The sequence below is a fragment of the Cryptomeria japonica genome, chromosome 4, assembly GCF_030272615.1.
Source record: "Cryptomeria japonica chromosome 4, Sugi_1.0, whole genome shotgun sequence".
Classification (NCBI taxonomy): domain Eukaryota; kingdom Viridiplantae; phylum Streptophyta; class Pinopsida; order Cupressales; family Cupressaceae; genus Cryptomeria; species Cryptomeria japonica.
In genome coordinates, this window is record NC_081408.1 from 502689656 (window position 1) to 502705572 (window position 15917).

General features: G+C 36.4%; 1 protein-coding gene across 1 annotated transcript; it reads left to right on the forward strand.

Moving 5' to 3' along the window:
- The first annotated feature begins 13366 nt into the window (after nucleotides 1-13366).
- LOC131053461 (uncharacterized) lies at nucleotides 13367-14272 on the forward strand. Its single transcript, XM_057988071.2, has one exon. The coding sequence runs from the start codon at nucleotides 13367-13369 to the stop codon at nucleotides 14270-14272; it is 906 nt and encodes a 301-aa protein (XP_057844054.2).
- Nucleotides 14273-15917: the final 1645 nt, after the last annotated feature.

A 15917-nucleotide genomic window follows, 5' to 3' on the forward strand; every position in this document is an offset into this window, starting at 1 on the left:
GGAATAAATTCTTAATCCCCCAAATTAATATTTTTTTTCTAGTTGTTCATGCAAAATAAGATTTCTCCCACTGATAATCTGTGTAAATGTGGGATCCCCATCACTAATAGATATTTTTTATGCAAAGTTTACGTTGAAAAAGTTGGTCATTTTCTCTTACATTGTCCCTTTGCTAGGGATATCTGAGCCTTCTTTCTTAATCCGTGGAATTTTAATTGGGTCTCCCCTGTTTCTATATAGAACTTTTGGTGCCGATGGAAATGCCCCTATGGTAAACATGCGATTGGTATTTTATAGAACTTATCTCTGCTGCATATAGCCTAGGGTATTTGGAAGGAAATAAATAATAGGGTTTTCAGAGATATGGAGTCCACTGCTCAAAAAATACAAGAAGAAACCTAGCTAAAAAGTTCAGTCAACACCTCAGAATGATATTTTAAATTTGGAAAACCTAAATATTAGTCCTCATTTTGTCCAGAACTTCAGCATGACTATAAGTTTAAATAAATTACACAAAGAAAACCTACCTTAGCTTATAACTTCAACTTAACCTTAAGTTTTGCAAGATCTACACAATGGATCCTGTCTTAGGTTATAAGTTCAATGTTACATTAAATTTGGCAAAAGTATAATGGTGAGAAAATAAAAAATTGTATCAGAATTTAAATACAAGTTTAAATTTTGCTTAGCTTATGCACAAGAAATCCTAACACTGAGACCGTGGACCCAAAATTGTCCCCATCTACTCGAAAACTAAGGAGGGAACGTCTTTAGAGCTCCCTGACATTATTATCGACCGTATTTTGCACATGGCTAACACCCTGGTGGGAAAATTGTCTCCCTGCACCCCATAGTGGAGATGGTTAGAAAATAGGTTAAGGACAAAATCAAACTGAAAGGGAGTGTCTCTGTCAGCATTGTGCTTGGAGCCCTCTTCCTCTTTAAATTCACTGCTGAGGAGGATGTCGCTCTTGTCCATTTTGGTTGCTGGTCCTATGGTCGTAGCAATCTTTCCCTTTGTCGATGGAAGGCTGGTTTTGACCCAAAGGTTGATTTACAGAAAATTGCCTCGGTTTGGGTTCAGCTCCCGAGGCTCCCCCTTGAGTACTGGGATGAGTCCATCTTTAAATGAATTGGGAATACCTTTGGTCATTTTATTGGTGTTGATGAGATTACTAGAACCAAATCACACTTGCTCTATGCATGTTTTTGTGTTCAAGCTACTATGAGCATGAATCTCCCAAACTTTATAACCCTCAAGTCCATATTAGGAAGTTGGACTCGGGCCCTTGTTTATGAGAATGCCACCCTTTTCTACAAAAAATGCTGGAAAGTTGGGAATATTATTTCTCAATGAAATGATTTACCTCTCAGGCCTCTTAAGCTTAAGGGCTTGACCCTAGATAAATGCCCTATGCCAAATGTTCCTCCCATGCATAATGTCCTGATAGAGGGGCATGTTGTGGCTCCTACTTTTAGCCTGGATCTTCCTTCCTGCAGTTGATGACTCGGTTATGGAAGAGTACCCCTATGCTGAGAGTATTATCAACCTTCTCAAATCTCCTACAAAGAATGAGGATGAGGACCCTAATTCAGCCTTGAAGGAACAATGCATCTCCCTAATAGCCAGCTCGATCACACCAGTTGATCTTGTGGAAGATGGTGAGATTGCTAGGGGGACCATTCTTTCCCCAAAGATGGCTCCTTCCCTGACAGTGTTAACTCACCCCACTCGGCACCGGGGTTCCCCCACTCCTAGTGCATCTGGAGGTTCATCCAGTGGTTGCAAGACTCATGATGATGAGGGTTGTAAATCTCAGAGATGCAAAACTAGGAATGCAAAGCTTGATGTGGGGACATACCTTAAAGCATGTCAGCCATCGCAGAGACTATCAAAACAAAAGGAAGCAGCAAGGGATATTGCCAATGCCAGGCATCAGACCTTGGAGACATCCATGAAAGGTAAGAAATGAAGGTCCTCTCTTGTAATATTAGGGGCCTCAACAACCCCCAAAAGAAATATGCTCTTAAGAATTGTATTTTTGAAAATAAAATCATGGTCCTTCTCCTCTCGGAAGTTAAGATGTATATGTCTTCCTTTTCCCTTGTTGTTGAATTTTTTTTGGCTTGGCACTAAGTTCGTTATCAATGATGCTACTGGAGCCTCTGGTGGCTTGGTTACCATGTGGGACCCCTCCCATTTCTTTGGCAGTCTTCTCTCCTCCTCTGCCAAGGTTTTGGTCTCTAAAATTTGTTCCCCGACGGACTCTTGCCTTCTCATTAATGTTTATACACCCAATGTCAGATCTGGTAGACTAAATCTCTGGAATGACATAACGGCTTTATTGGAAAATAATGCCAACGCCCAATGGTTGATCATAGGTGATTTCAACTCTCCTTTGATCCCCTCTAAGAAGTTGGGGGCCTCCCAAAGTACTCTGATAGCTGTGATTGATCTTGTCGACTTCATTGGTAAGAATGGGTTAATGGATGTGGAACTAATGGGGCAAATATTAATTTGGTCCAATCTTAGAAAGGGGAAGGATCTTACTCAAGTCAGACTTGACAAATTTCTCATCTCGAGCAATTGGGGAATTGGTCCTTCCTTGAAGCTCACTGCCCTCCCCATAATGATCTCTGATCACAACCCCCTGCTGCTTTGGAGTACCACGATTTATGTAAGGAAAAATCACCCTTTTAGGTATGAAATTATGTGGAATTCTCATCTTGAGTTCAAGGACAACATCAAAAGATGGTGGAGCACCTGCATCCCTGGCACTCCTATGTTTTGAATTCCCAGAAGGTAGATTTGATCAAAAGGAATGTCTGGGTTGGAACAAAAATACCTTCGGGGACATCTTCAAGCAAAGAAAGGATCTCAATAGTAAACTGACTGCTATCCAAGAGCACATAGATCAAGGTGAATTCCTTGAAGCTACTCATATGGAGGAGGCTTCTCTCTGCAGAAAATGGAAGGAGAACTCCTACAAAGAAGAACTTTACTAGAAATAGAAATCTCGGGTACAATGGCTCAAAGAGGGTGATAACAATATGACTTTCTTCCACAGATCTTCTAATATCCATGAGCGAAGAAACCACATCTCCTCCCTCATGGATGATAACAATGATGAGGTCAAAGATGAGGACAGTTTGGTTAGATTGACTACTAACTATTTTGCCACCGTGTTTAGGGAGGATGGTAACTCTTGGGCCCCTGTTGGGGAGGACCTTCTCAACTGCCTCCTGTCCTCCCTCTCGGTGGAGGACAACAACCTCATTTTGGCCCCTATTTTTGAGGAGGAAGTCAAGTCCACTAATTTTTCTATGGGTGCCTTGAAAGCCCCGAGTCGCGATGGTTTCCCCCTGACTTTTTCCAAGATTTTTGGGAGGTGGTGGGCCCTAATGTTATCCTTGGCACAAGGTATTTATTAAGATCTGGAAGGCTTCTCAATAAGATCAATAACACCTTCATTTCCCTTGTCCCTAAAGTGCAAGAGGCGACCAAGCTCAAGGACTTCCACCCTATTAGTCTTTGCAACACTATTTATAAAATCTTCAGCAAAGTTCTTGTCAATAGGCTCAAACCTTTCCTGGATTCTCTGATTAGATCTACCCAGAAATTTTTTGTCCCTGGTAGACAAATTCTTGATGCGTCCATCTCTACTCATGAGATAATAAATTCCGTGGATATGTGCCATCAGCTAGGGATGGTGCTAAAGTTTGGTATCTCTAAGGCTTATGATAGAGTTAACTGGCACTTTCTCTTTAAAGTTCTGAAGACTATGGGGTTTGGAGATAAAATCATTAAACTTATTGGGGAATGCATATCTACGGTCACCTACTATGTGCTTCTCAATGGGAGCCCCCTGGAGAAGTTTAGGGCCTCTAGAGGTCCGAGACCGAGGGATCCTCTCTCCCCCTACCTCTTTATCATCCTTGATGAAGTATTGGCTTCTAATCTAAACTCCATGGTCAATAGAGGAGCTCTCCTGGGCATTATACCTGCCTCAACAACACCTCCTAATGTTCTGCAATAGTTTGTCGATGACACTATTGTCTTTGGTATCTCCTCTATGATAGAAGCTACGACTTGGAAATCTTTTCTTAACTCTTATTCTCAGGCCTCGGGTCAACACATTAACTATGAGAAGAGTAGCATCTACTTCGTTCACACTCATGTTCAACTTCAAGATAAAGTCTGTAGAATCCTTGGTTGTCAAAGGGCCTCCCTTCCTGGCACCTACCTTGGTCTCCCTTTGACTGTCAAAGATGTCTCTAATTTCTTCTGGATCTCAATCCTTGAAAGAAGTACAAGAAGTTGGCTGGTTGGAAAGGTGTATTTCTCAGTAGTGCTAGGAAATTGCAGTTGCTCTCCTCTTCCCTTTAGGAGATCTTTGTGTACTTCCTCTCCCTTTTTTAGATTTCAGTGGCTATGGCTACTAAACTGGAGAATCTCCAAAAGACTTTCCTTCGGACGGGGATGGAAGAAAAGAAGAAAGAAAAGAAGAGGTTCGCTTTGGTGGGCTAGGATAGAGTTTGTCTCCCTAAGGCCATGGGTGGATTGGGAACCCGCAACATCTCTAGGTTCAATAAGGCCCTTATGAACAAAACTACCTGGAAACTTTTAAATAAGGATGCAGGTTGGAGCAGGATAATCAGGGCTAAATACCTGGGTAATGGGAATTTTTCCTCTACTCTTAAATTCAGCTTTTCAATTTTCAATATTATTAAATTTGCATCTATACTTTAATAAAGATCAATATTTTTTTAATAGAAAATAATTATCAATATTTTTGGATAAATAGTTTCATTATGAAGAGTGGAGGTGAGAAGATGATGAGAAAGAGTTAAGGGAAGATTTCAAATATTTTTATGGGGACTATATTGCTTATGCTTGGAAATGCAAATGGAAGCAACCAAACAAGCAAGTTCCTATCTAAAAGCCAAGATGAAATGTTTCTAAACAGATCTCAAAAATGAAGTGCAAACAAACACAATAACATCAAAAGGAAATTATAGGAAATAATCTCTTGATGGCTATCCACTCTCTCCCCATTCAAGTTGTTGTCTTCCACTCAATGCCCCTACTTGCAACCCAGTGGTGAATGTTCCTGGTTTTGGTTTTAGTGTGGTCACCTCTACAACACCTTCTTCTTGTCCTATGGAGAATACTTCCCTCATGAAAGTGTTGTTTAGCCCTACTATGGTTGTTGCTCTCTTAGACACCGATTCTATAATTCAATTGTTGTGCCTAGGTGCGTAACCCCCTTACAATTAAAGCTTCCTCTCTTGAGCTAGTACATAACCCTTCTAGTGGTTTTCATTAGACAATAAAAAGTGCTACCCAAAAATGCCTTCCCATTGCCTCCATAGCCCTTGTGGTGGTTCTCTGTTAGGAGGTGATTGATAATATCCCTTGTTCTAAAAGTAAATGATTGATTTGTAGCTTCTATCACTTATGAAAAACTCTATCAGACTTGCATAAATATATTTTTGAGAATTAGGCCCCTGCGATTGAAGGTAAGATTGATATTTAGCCTTGTGCTCATAATTTATTTGTTGTAAGTTTTGCCTCTCCTAAAGATCATGATGTCATCCTAATCAGGAAAGATTGAAAATGGAGTCCTCATCCACTCTCTATTCATCCTTGGTAACTCTCCTTTAACTCATTATAATAATCTATTGATATTTCCTTTGTTTAGGAAAGATTTCCCTATCTCCCCCTTCAATTTTGGTGTATGTAATCCTATGAATCTATTGGTAATGCGCTAGGCTATTTTCTTAAGGTGGACCTAAATACCAATAACTTCTCTTATACCTCATATGCTTGTATACTCATGGATATTTATTTATTGAAGCCCTTGTTGAGTGAGAGTATTCTATATGCGAATGAGCATCCTTGAACTTAAATGATTTATTATGAAGTCATCTATAGTTGCTATTTTGCTAAAGGATATGTGGCCTCTATGTGTCTTTGTGGTTCTCATCTCAAGTCTTCCTCTACCTAGTAGAAGAGTGCTCTTCTGATCCATCTCACAATTTTCCTTAACAACTTAGATAATAATTTGGACGATTCAATCGAATTGGCGTCTCCCTCCACACTTGCTTCAATTAGTTTGGTGGCCCTGGATATTTCTTCTTCTTCTAATACTCAAACTTATTTCCACTTGAGAAACTCTCCTCCCCCTTTAGTCATCCATAACTCTCAGTCTCAAGTGTGTGATTTGGTTGGATTGATGACCATGGGTATTGTTTCTTCTTCTATTTCCCAAGCTTCCTATGTTTCAAGTGGCTCTCCTCGTCCTTCAATTGTCATAGATTCTTATTCCTGCTTGTATGATGTTGTTCCCTCAAAAACTACCTCTCATTTGAGTGGAGCCACTACTGGTTTGTTCTAATGATGCCTCCTCCCCTATTCCTAAATTTTCTATTTGTAAAAGTTTTGCTCCTTGGATGGTTTTTGTCACATGAAAAAGTCATCTTTAAAGGTCTTCCCTCCCAAGTTGCTCCTCTTAGGGTAAATTTTAGTTCCAACTTTGATTTCAATTGATCTTCCATAGTTGTTGTAGTTAGTTTTCTTTCTATGTAGTTTTATTTTTTTCTTGCAATTAATGTTTCTATTTTAGATTCTCTTTTGTTTGTCATAGGTACCCCATTCGTAACCTCCTTTTTCTATACCAAGTTCTGGGCACTATCAAAAGCCTACCTTACTTTAGTTAGAAATGTCAAAACCAAACCAAGTTTTACAAATGAATACATTTTTAAAATATTTTCTCAAATAACTAGTTGGTACGTAGATTTTCATTTTCTAAGTGTATCTTTATTTGACAACATGTACTTATCTTAAGTGATGATGGATATGAAATGGATGAGGATGTACGTTAATTTATAAAACTTTTGAGGGGATAATAGATGGTTGAGATAAATGTTGGAGGATGCTTGAAAGGATTTTCCCAAGATCAAGAAGAGAATGGAGGGTTGAGATAGATGTTTTGGATTATGAATGGCTAGGATAGGCTTATTAAATTTAGTAAGTGGTTGTGACAATGAGGGCAATGAGGGACATTTACACATCTAGGAGGAGTTTATTCTTTGGTTTGGTGTAGAGCTTAATCAAATCACAAGGATAATTTTTTTAGGTTCTCTTTATTCTTGGAATGGGTTAATGGAACGTTGACATAATTAGATATTAACAATATTAATTTTTTTAATCATGTTTGAGATGGAAAATATGTCAAAAATAAAAATTATTTACTTATTTATGATATGGAATGGAAAATTAGGATAATTAGATAATTCCATTATTTCATTAAGTGGGGAAGACCCTGAATGAAGGGCATTTGGCCTTACTGATGTAATTGATTGATTAGGACTAGGAACGCTAAGGAAATATTTTGGTCTCTATATTTTGCCCCTCTTTTGTATAATGTTGGAAAAATGTCATGTCCATGAAGAATACAAAGTAGGGTGAAGTAAAGGTTTGGTGGGAGGTTACCAAAGTTGCTTAGGGATGATGATGAAAGTGATGCTTCCTCAAGAGAGATGGTATAAAAAATAGCGCTCAAGAGGTCTCCAAAAAGATAAAGAATGATAAAAAGATGTGGTGAGAGTAATAAAATATAGCTTGATAGAAATCATGTTGGGATTATGTTGCACATGACATGTATATAGATATGATGATAGATAAGGATAGGGCATATTGATTGATGCCACTTGGAGAATTGGATGAAAGGATTCTAGATTTTAGGATTTACATGTTGGATGATGAAACCTCACAAGAATATGATACAAGAAAATAACATGAAATTTGGACTATGAATAAATGATAATAAATTATGAAAATAGATGATGGATAAAGCTTTGATAGAGTAACTTCGCATGCAAGAAAAAACCTTTTAGTTTGATCTAATATTTAGTGTTATGTACTATGACATAATGGATCATAAAAATGATGCATTATGTGCATAGGCATATACACACAAAAACATTAAAATTATTTGAGTTATCCAATAGACACATTGTTAAGGCATTCTATCATATGAAGGATGAGGGAGACTGTGACAATGTGATGGATTGAGCGCTAGAGGATTGGAGGAAAAAAAACACAAAACAATATTACATACAAGCAATAAAACATTCACAAAAAACAAGTTAATATCCAATGAAATGTTGAAGCTAAGGGTGTGTGGGAAGATGGGATGGTGGGTGGAATTGGTTGGTGGGGACCCAAGGATTAATGACGAGGATTGAATTTTTTATGATGATAGAATTGTTGATGTGGAAAAGATGCATCACAAAGAATAATGCGAGTATTGAGAAAGACATATAATGCGAGTATTGAGGAAGACATATCCTGAATATGATTGATTGGGCTGATTTGAGATACAATAATTATAGAAAGATAAGAAACAAATATAATGGATGTTTTTATATGGATGAAAGATTATAACTAAATAATTTTAGAATCTGTGTTCCTCCATATGGATGGAGTTTTTTGGGAACATTCTATATATTGAGAATTTGCTTGGACAATGGTTTGATTTAATTTGTCATTTTGAGAATGAACCAAGCCTAGTGACAATGACAAGGTGGGTTGAATTGAATGGTTGATGAATTTGATGGCGCAGAGAGGATATATATTGACCAAATTATTTAAAGAGATATTTTTAAGAAATACACCATATTAGGATTAACATGTTTTGATCCAAGATAATTAGTTTGGATAGTGTGGATATGGTGGACTAGATGAGATAACTTGACCCCAATTGTAAGATTCACATAGCTAATTAACTTTCATATGATGTCCATGAATGATTTTTGACAAGGGTACTTGAACAAAGCACCATAAGAAATGGGATTTTCCATTAGATGGTAATTATATTTATTATTTTATGGATGTTTTTTTAAATTTGTTTTTAGAATTTTTAATTTTTTTGGATGAATCTTGAATTATTTTACTTTAGGTATCGTGCAAATGAACATATGATGTATCCAAACTAGATTATTTAGTCATGATATTCTCATAGCCTTGTAAATTTTATTTGCTAGGATATTTGCATTGGTATACAATATACAAATATGATGATTCTATTTGATAGTTAGGTTCCTCTTGTCTCAATATAAATATCTTGATAAAATACCATTATGACTATTGTGGTAATGTGTTTCTGTTAGGATGCAATGGATTATAGGTGTCAAGTTGGATTTAGGATAAATGCGTATGAATTTGTAATATTGCAGGTAAGGGTTGGGATTTTAATTGGTGAATTAATAGCTTTGAATTTGGAGGTGGGTGCATGGATTGATGGATTCTAGATATTGATTGGAAAGAGGGTTGATGGGATAGGGTTGTTGTAATCAAGAGCTAAATTAAGTCTCCATTTTATAGGTTTTCATGATATATTCTATAATTAATTTCAATAAATATATTATAAGTCTAAACTAAAAGAACTAATTATAATTTAAATAATGGATAAAGAATCACTACCTTGAGTAAAATATACTACTCTACCTCCTTGGACTTTATCCTAAGTGAAGTGGGTATGAATAAAATAATGCATGATTTAACAACAATGAAATTGTTTATGGAATAATATGTATTATAATTTTTTATGATATTTTATATCATGTAGATGAAATAGAATGACCATTCACTTCTTGGACTATCTTCCAATAGTTGTATGGAGCAAAGAAGCAATAATCATTTGGGGAATTATTGGGCAAAACAGAATAATAGGATTTTTTCAAAAAAATCGACAAAAAATCAGATTGAAAAAAAAACTTAAAAAATTACATAAAAACAATCAAAAACTATTTTACACTTGAACACATATATATTAAATTTTCTTTTTTTAGAATATTAAATGTTAATAACTTTAAAGAGAATGACATTTAAATTTAAATAACAGTAAATTAAATTACACTAATACAGTGAATTAAATTACAGTAAATTACAGTAATACAGTAATACTATTGCTAATAATTATTAACAGTAAATTTACAATAATAATTAAATTTACAGAAATACAGTAATATTACTGTTAATAATTAAATTTAGAAAAATATAGTAATATTACTGTTATTATACTGTAAATATCATATACAATATATATAGTATATACTGTAAATATATGTTAATATTAATAGTAAATACAGTATATAGATTTAATATTAACTGTTAAGCTGACAACTTAACAGTATATTGTATAACAGCACAGGTTAACAGTTAATATACTGTTAATATACAATCACTAAATTAACAGTAAGTTAACAGTTAACAGTATATTGTAATATTGTATATTAATAGTACATTAATTAAAATCACAGTATATTGTATATTAACTGTTAATATGAATATACTGTATATAAACATGAAATTAAAAAAAATAAAAAATCACAAATATGTTCATAACAGAACTCAATAATATGCAATTTTCAAAAAAAATTCTAACATTTGCAATTTTTTTTTTTTAAATGATATTAAATTTGCAGTTGGTGATGGCATAGCATTAATACTTGGCTAATGGTGGGTTGTTCGTGTCGCGTAGAATAAATACCTGGCCATGCGACGGGATTTATGGAGTTCTCACGACGGCTTTTCGTGCCATATCATCGGGTTTTAGGGTTCGCGATTATTTCCCCACTAAATCTCGTTGAAAAACGTTTACCGGAAAAACGCGATTTTTTGGGGGAATTAATCGGCGTGGGTGTCGATTCCCGATTAATCGGATATCATTGATGCCCTATCTTATTTGTAGGTAAATCCGATTCCTTCTTCCTTTCCTATTGTATCAAAGTTAGATGTTTCTTCTTCTAGAGGTTCTAATAATTCTCTTCAGTAGGGTTCTTCATTTTAGAAGATCCACTTTATTGAAAAACTAAAAAGAAAATTCATTTTTTTTTAATAGAAGCTCTCCTTTCAAAACATTGATGCCAGAGGACATTCTACTCCTCTTTGATGGTAGCTCACTATAACCTATTTCTTCATTTCAACCAAGCATTTTTTTTGCTTGAAGTATGCATCTTATAGTCCTTCACATACCTAGACCTCACCAAAAAATGAGGCTCTCACATGCTAGTGACAACGAACACAATGTGTCAAAATTAAGCAGATGCATAGTATGACATAGTTTTCCTCACAAAATTGCCTATGGATTTCTTTCACAACTAACTTAATTTTTTACCTTTATTCCTATAAAGTTTGTTTTATTTTTTATTTAGAGATTTTTTAGGTATTTTCATCAAAGTTAATATAATAGATTTTATCTTCAGTCCTATTACCCTTTGTGGATATTTGTGGGCATTAGTAACCATCCTGATTTTAATTTCAATTTCATGTTTATCAATACTCTTTTAGAAACTATTTAGATTTTGAAACACGAAAGAGTAGAATGATGTAGATGAAATATTGAAACATTCATACTTAAGTGCATTAACCTATTATAAATTTAATTTCATAGTCCTCACATTTACATATTAATTCATTAATAAAAGAAGGTTATTATTATTCTTAAATTGAGGGCTTTTGATTGCAGCAATGAATAGATGAGATCATATACAGAGGACCTCATTCTAGACAAGCACACTCAACAGTAACATCCTAGTAGGAGTTTGAATCTTAGTGACAAGAATCACAACACCACAATTACGATCACTTGTCATTATTGTCTAAATAAAAGATGATTGGGACAAATATTTATGACATTTATATCAAAATTCACTTGCATAATTCAGTGAACAGTAAGTTAACTAGAAATCATCTCTAATAAAAATAATGATGAACCTAACACAAATTAAATCTAAAATACCTTTGGGAAATAAAACATCTAAATTTGAATTCAACAAAACTTTCGCAAATATTATTTGAAGCTCATCATCTAATAGCTAGAGACTGTATTACGTGCAAGTATTACTCAAGACGTGTTTTCAAGTGGTGCATACAATTTCGTTTATTTTTTACAATATTTAGAAGTGTTTCCAGGTGATCCGTACGCTGACGTTATTCTCAGCGAACGAGGAAAAGAAGTAGCATTATTTTTGTGCGTGGATGATTGGAATTATGAAGTAGTTTACTCGCTGCTAAACTCTTGGACAAATTATGAGACCAGGAACGTCGGGGATGTGAGAAGAGGCAACATACCTATCACTGATGTGGCCAATTTTGAAGAAATGAACAAAATGATGGGTCATTTAGCGAGAAGACTTGGGGAAGAGGGAGGAAAAGCACTTGAAAATTAAGGAAAGACGAAGTATTCTGGGAAAGATTCAGTCAAAGAAGTGCTATCAGGCATGATTAAAATTGTAACAGAAGAAGAGGACGTCGTGCAATTCATGGGTAGTGCTAAGTGGAAGTTTACATACTTTGACGGTGACGAATATTTTTTTCCGGTTTCTGCAAAGGTGGGAGATGTTGCTGAGCCAATCTGGTGTTTTGTGTGCGACAGTTTTGCGGGCTATGTTGTAGAAACTTGTGCTCTTACAAGCCTTCTAGACATACGTGAGATGCAGGCAAAAAGCAACAGTCACAATGCCTTGATGATTGCCACCTCCATTCTGTTACATCTCTCCGATTTCCGAACAGATATCAAACACGAACGACTTGCGCATGATTGCAAGGGCAGTTGCGCCAAAAAAATTCTACGTCATGCTGCGGAGACGGCGGCTGACAACCCACAAAAGTTTAACGAGATGCTGAAAAATAACGCAATGTGGAGGTGCTATGATGAGACGCGTAATTACAGCGATGAAACGCGTAATTACGGTGTCCTAGACAAGCTTTTAGTTATTGTAGCAAAGCAGAAATATTATGAAATTGAAGAAGATGAGAAATTAGCTGTTGTAGACATCCTATTGCAATGAGGTGCCCAGCATGCAAGATGCCATGCAATTGGTAAGTACAAAAACAAAACGGTCTTACACTCAGTTGCGAAATTTCGAAACGAAGATGTGGGAACAGAGGTTGCAGTAGCTTTGCTATGCATGTGTAAGGACCAAAGTGTATATGACTTTGTCAATGCTAAAGATGAGAGAGGAAGGACTGCTCTTCACAGCGCTTCAGAGAAAGGAAACGCACGTATCTGTAGACTGCTTGTTGATCGCAGCGCTTCAGTGAATGCTCAAGACAAGAAAGGCAAGACAGCCCTGCACTGTGCATTTGAGGGAGGGATTGATAATGTTAAAGATGTGGGGATAGAGATTGCACAAGTTTTACTATGCTGGGGCGATGAGGAAACTATAAATGAGTTTGCAAATGTCGCAGATGAGTGCGAGAACTGCACTTCACATCGCTTCAGAGAAAGGAAACGTACGTAGCTGTAAACTGCTTGTTGATCAGGGTGCTTCAGTGATTGCTCAAGACAAAAAGGGTATGACAGCTCTGCACTATGCATTTGAAGGAAGGATCGATAAAGTTATAGGTGTGGGCATAGAGATTGCACAAACTTTGCTACGAAGGTGTGATAAGCAAAGTGTATACGAGTTTGTCAATGCCACTGATAAGAGTGGGAGGACTGCTCTTCACAGTGCTTCAGAAAAAGGGAACGCACGTATCTGTGAACTGCTTACTGGTCACGGTGCCTCAGTGACTGCTCAAGACAATAAGAATATGACAGCCCTGCATTATGCATTTGAAGGAAAGATTGAAAAAGTTAAAGGTGTAGGAATAGAGATTGCGCAAGCTTTGCTACGCAGATGTGATGAGCACAGTATGTATGAGTTCGTCAGTGCGTCAAGTCATAGAGGGAGGACAGCTCTTCACGGTGCTTCAGAGAAAGGATACAAACGTATCTGTGGAGCGCTTCTTGATCGTGGTGCTTCAGTAACTGCTAAAGACAAAGAGGATATGACAGCCCTGCACTATGCATTTGAAGGAGGGATTATAGAGATTGCACAAGTTTTGCTACGGAGGTGTGATGACACAAGTATGTATGAGTTTGTCAATGTTGCAGATAAGAAAGGGAGGACTGCTCTTCACTGCGCTTCAGAGAAAGCAAATGCACACATATGTGGACTTCTTGCTGATCGTGGCGCTTCAGTGACTACTCAGGACGAAAAGGGTATGACAGCTCTGCACTATGCAGTAAAAGCAGGAAGTATAGAGATTCCACAAGTTTTGTTAAACAGGTGTGATTGTTGGAATGCATTTAATTTATCCCTATCGCAAACTTCAGTCTGCCACCGTCAGTTCTACCATGCATCTGTAGTTAGTTCATTTACATGCACCGAACATGCAGTGTCGCGCAGGAAACTCATGCATAGGCTACTAGATAATTAGCATGCATGCAAGTTAAGAGTGAGTTTAGTTAGCAATCTGTAATGATCACCATGCGCCGTAAAAACTGTTAGTTTTAAATCTCCTAATCACTGGAGTGTATTTCCTATAAATAAATGATATTGTAATCGTTTTTCAACGTATGATGAATGAAAAAAGGAAATATGTTTTCTGTGCTGTAGCATTTTATTTGTGTGTGTATTATTTTTGCTGTTCGATTCCTTCAAATTGGTATCAGAGCTAGGTGCTATAGAGCTGGTCTGGGCTTATCTCCCTTAGGGGAGGGCCCAGAACCATGAGAGAAAAAGCTTGGTGTGAACTGCTGTAGCAGTCAGAAGGAGCCCACTACCTGCAAAGAAATTTGGAGATCATTGTCAGTTTGTGTAGCCGTTGATCATAATTAACGAAGAAGTGTAGAATCACTTATTGGTGAAGAAGAAAATTGAAGGAGCCAAAGACCAAAGTATCGTGCATGAGTAAGAGTCAGAGACCAAAGTATCGTGCATGAGTAAGATCGCTGTTTTTTTTAATGATTAAGTGTTAAGGGGGAGTCGAAAAGCAGTAAAGTTGAGTTTTTAGAAATTTATAAGAAAAGGGGATTGGTGTAAGATTTGGTCATGGTGAAGCTGTAGATTAAGGGGGAAAGCACTACTCAGGCTGTAGCTGAAGTTGAAGACTTAAAAAAGAGCATTATGTTTTTGTATGAAAGCAATGTTTGAGGTCAATAAGGCCTTTGATAGTAAGATTCCCGAGCAATCATATGTAGTGTGAATTTAAGGGAGGTGTTGATAAAAGTGAATCATACCTGAACCTACGATGGACTGGTTACCAAGAGGGCCAGAGTTCGTGGTAAGATCATCCCAATAGTAGCACGGGATTTCCTAGGTTCGATCTCTAGATTTAGAAGTTTTTCAATGCAGCAGCATGAGTGAAAGAGACTAAGAATGCAACCAGAGTTAGCAGTCAAAATTAAGGGAGAATGTTAGAAGGAATAATTTCTCCTGCCACCGTCTACATGCAAGCAAATCCTCCATGCAAACGTTTAGATCCTCCATGCAAGCAGTCAAACTGAAGATTTGGTATAATTAATAAATTGATCTTACGACGTCTGCTCCATGCATGCAGCTGAGATCTCTAACCTCCACGCATGCATAGGTAATAGTTAGATATTTCAGAAGAATCGATGAATCCTCTATAAATAAAAGAGGAGTTGTAATGCATTTAAGAATGAATGAATAAAAGATTTGGTTTTGTATGCTGTAGCATACATTGAGCTATTTTTTTTTGTTATTTTGTTATTTTTCATTCCTCTGTTTTCATATTTGAAAGAATAGATCAAAATAAAAATAACAAAAACTAATAGCTGAATGTATGCTACAGCATACAAAACTAAAATCTTTATTAATTCTGAAATAGATTACAATGCCTCTATGAATAGAGGATCAAACACATATTTTTTATTTCTTATGAAATCTGCATGAAGAAATAATTAAATGCAAACTAAGAGTTTATTAGTACCGACGATGGGTAATAACATGTTAACCTATTAACTGCATATCTTTTACGATGGTGGACACTAAACTAGTTGTTCTAGCATGCATGCATGGAGAGAAGAAGTCTCAGCTGCATGAAGACAAACAACAAATCA

What these genes read in the sequence shown, in the direction of transcription:
- LOC131053461 (XM_057988071.2), top strand. Translation starts at nt 13,367, where the DNA reads ATGACAGCTCTGCACTATGCATTTGAAGGAAGGATCGATAAAGTTATA.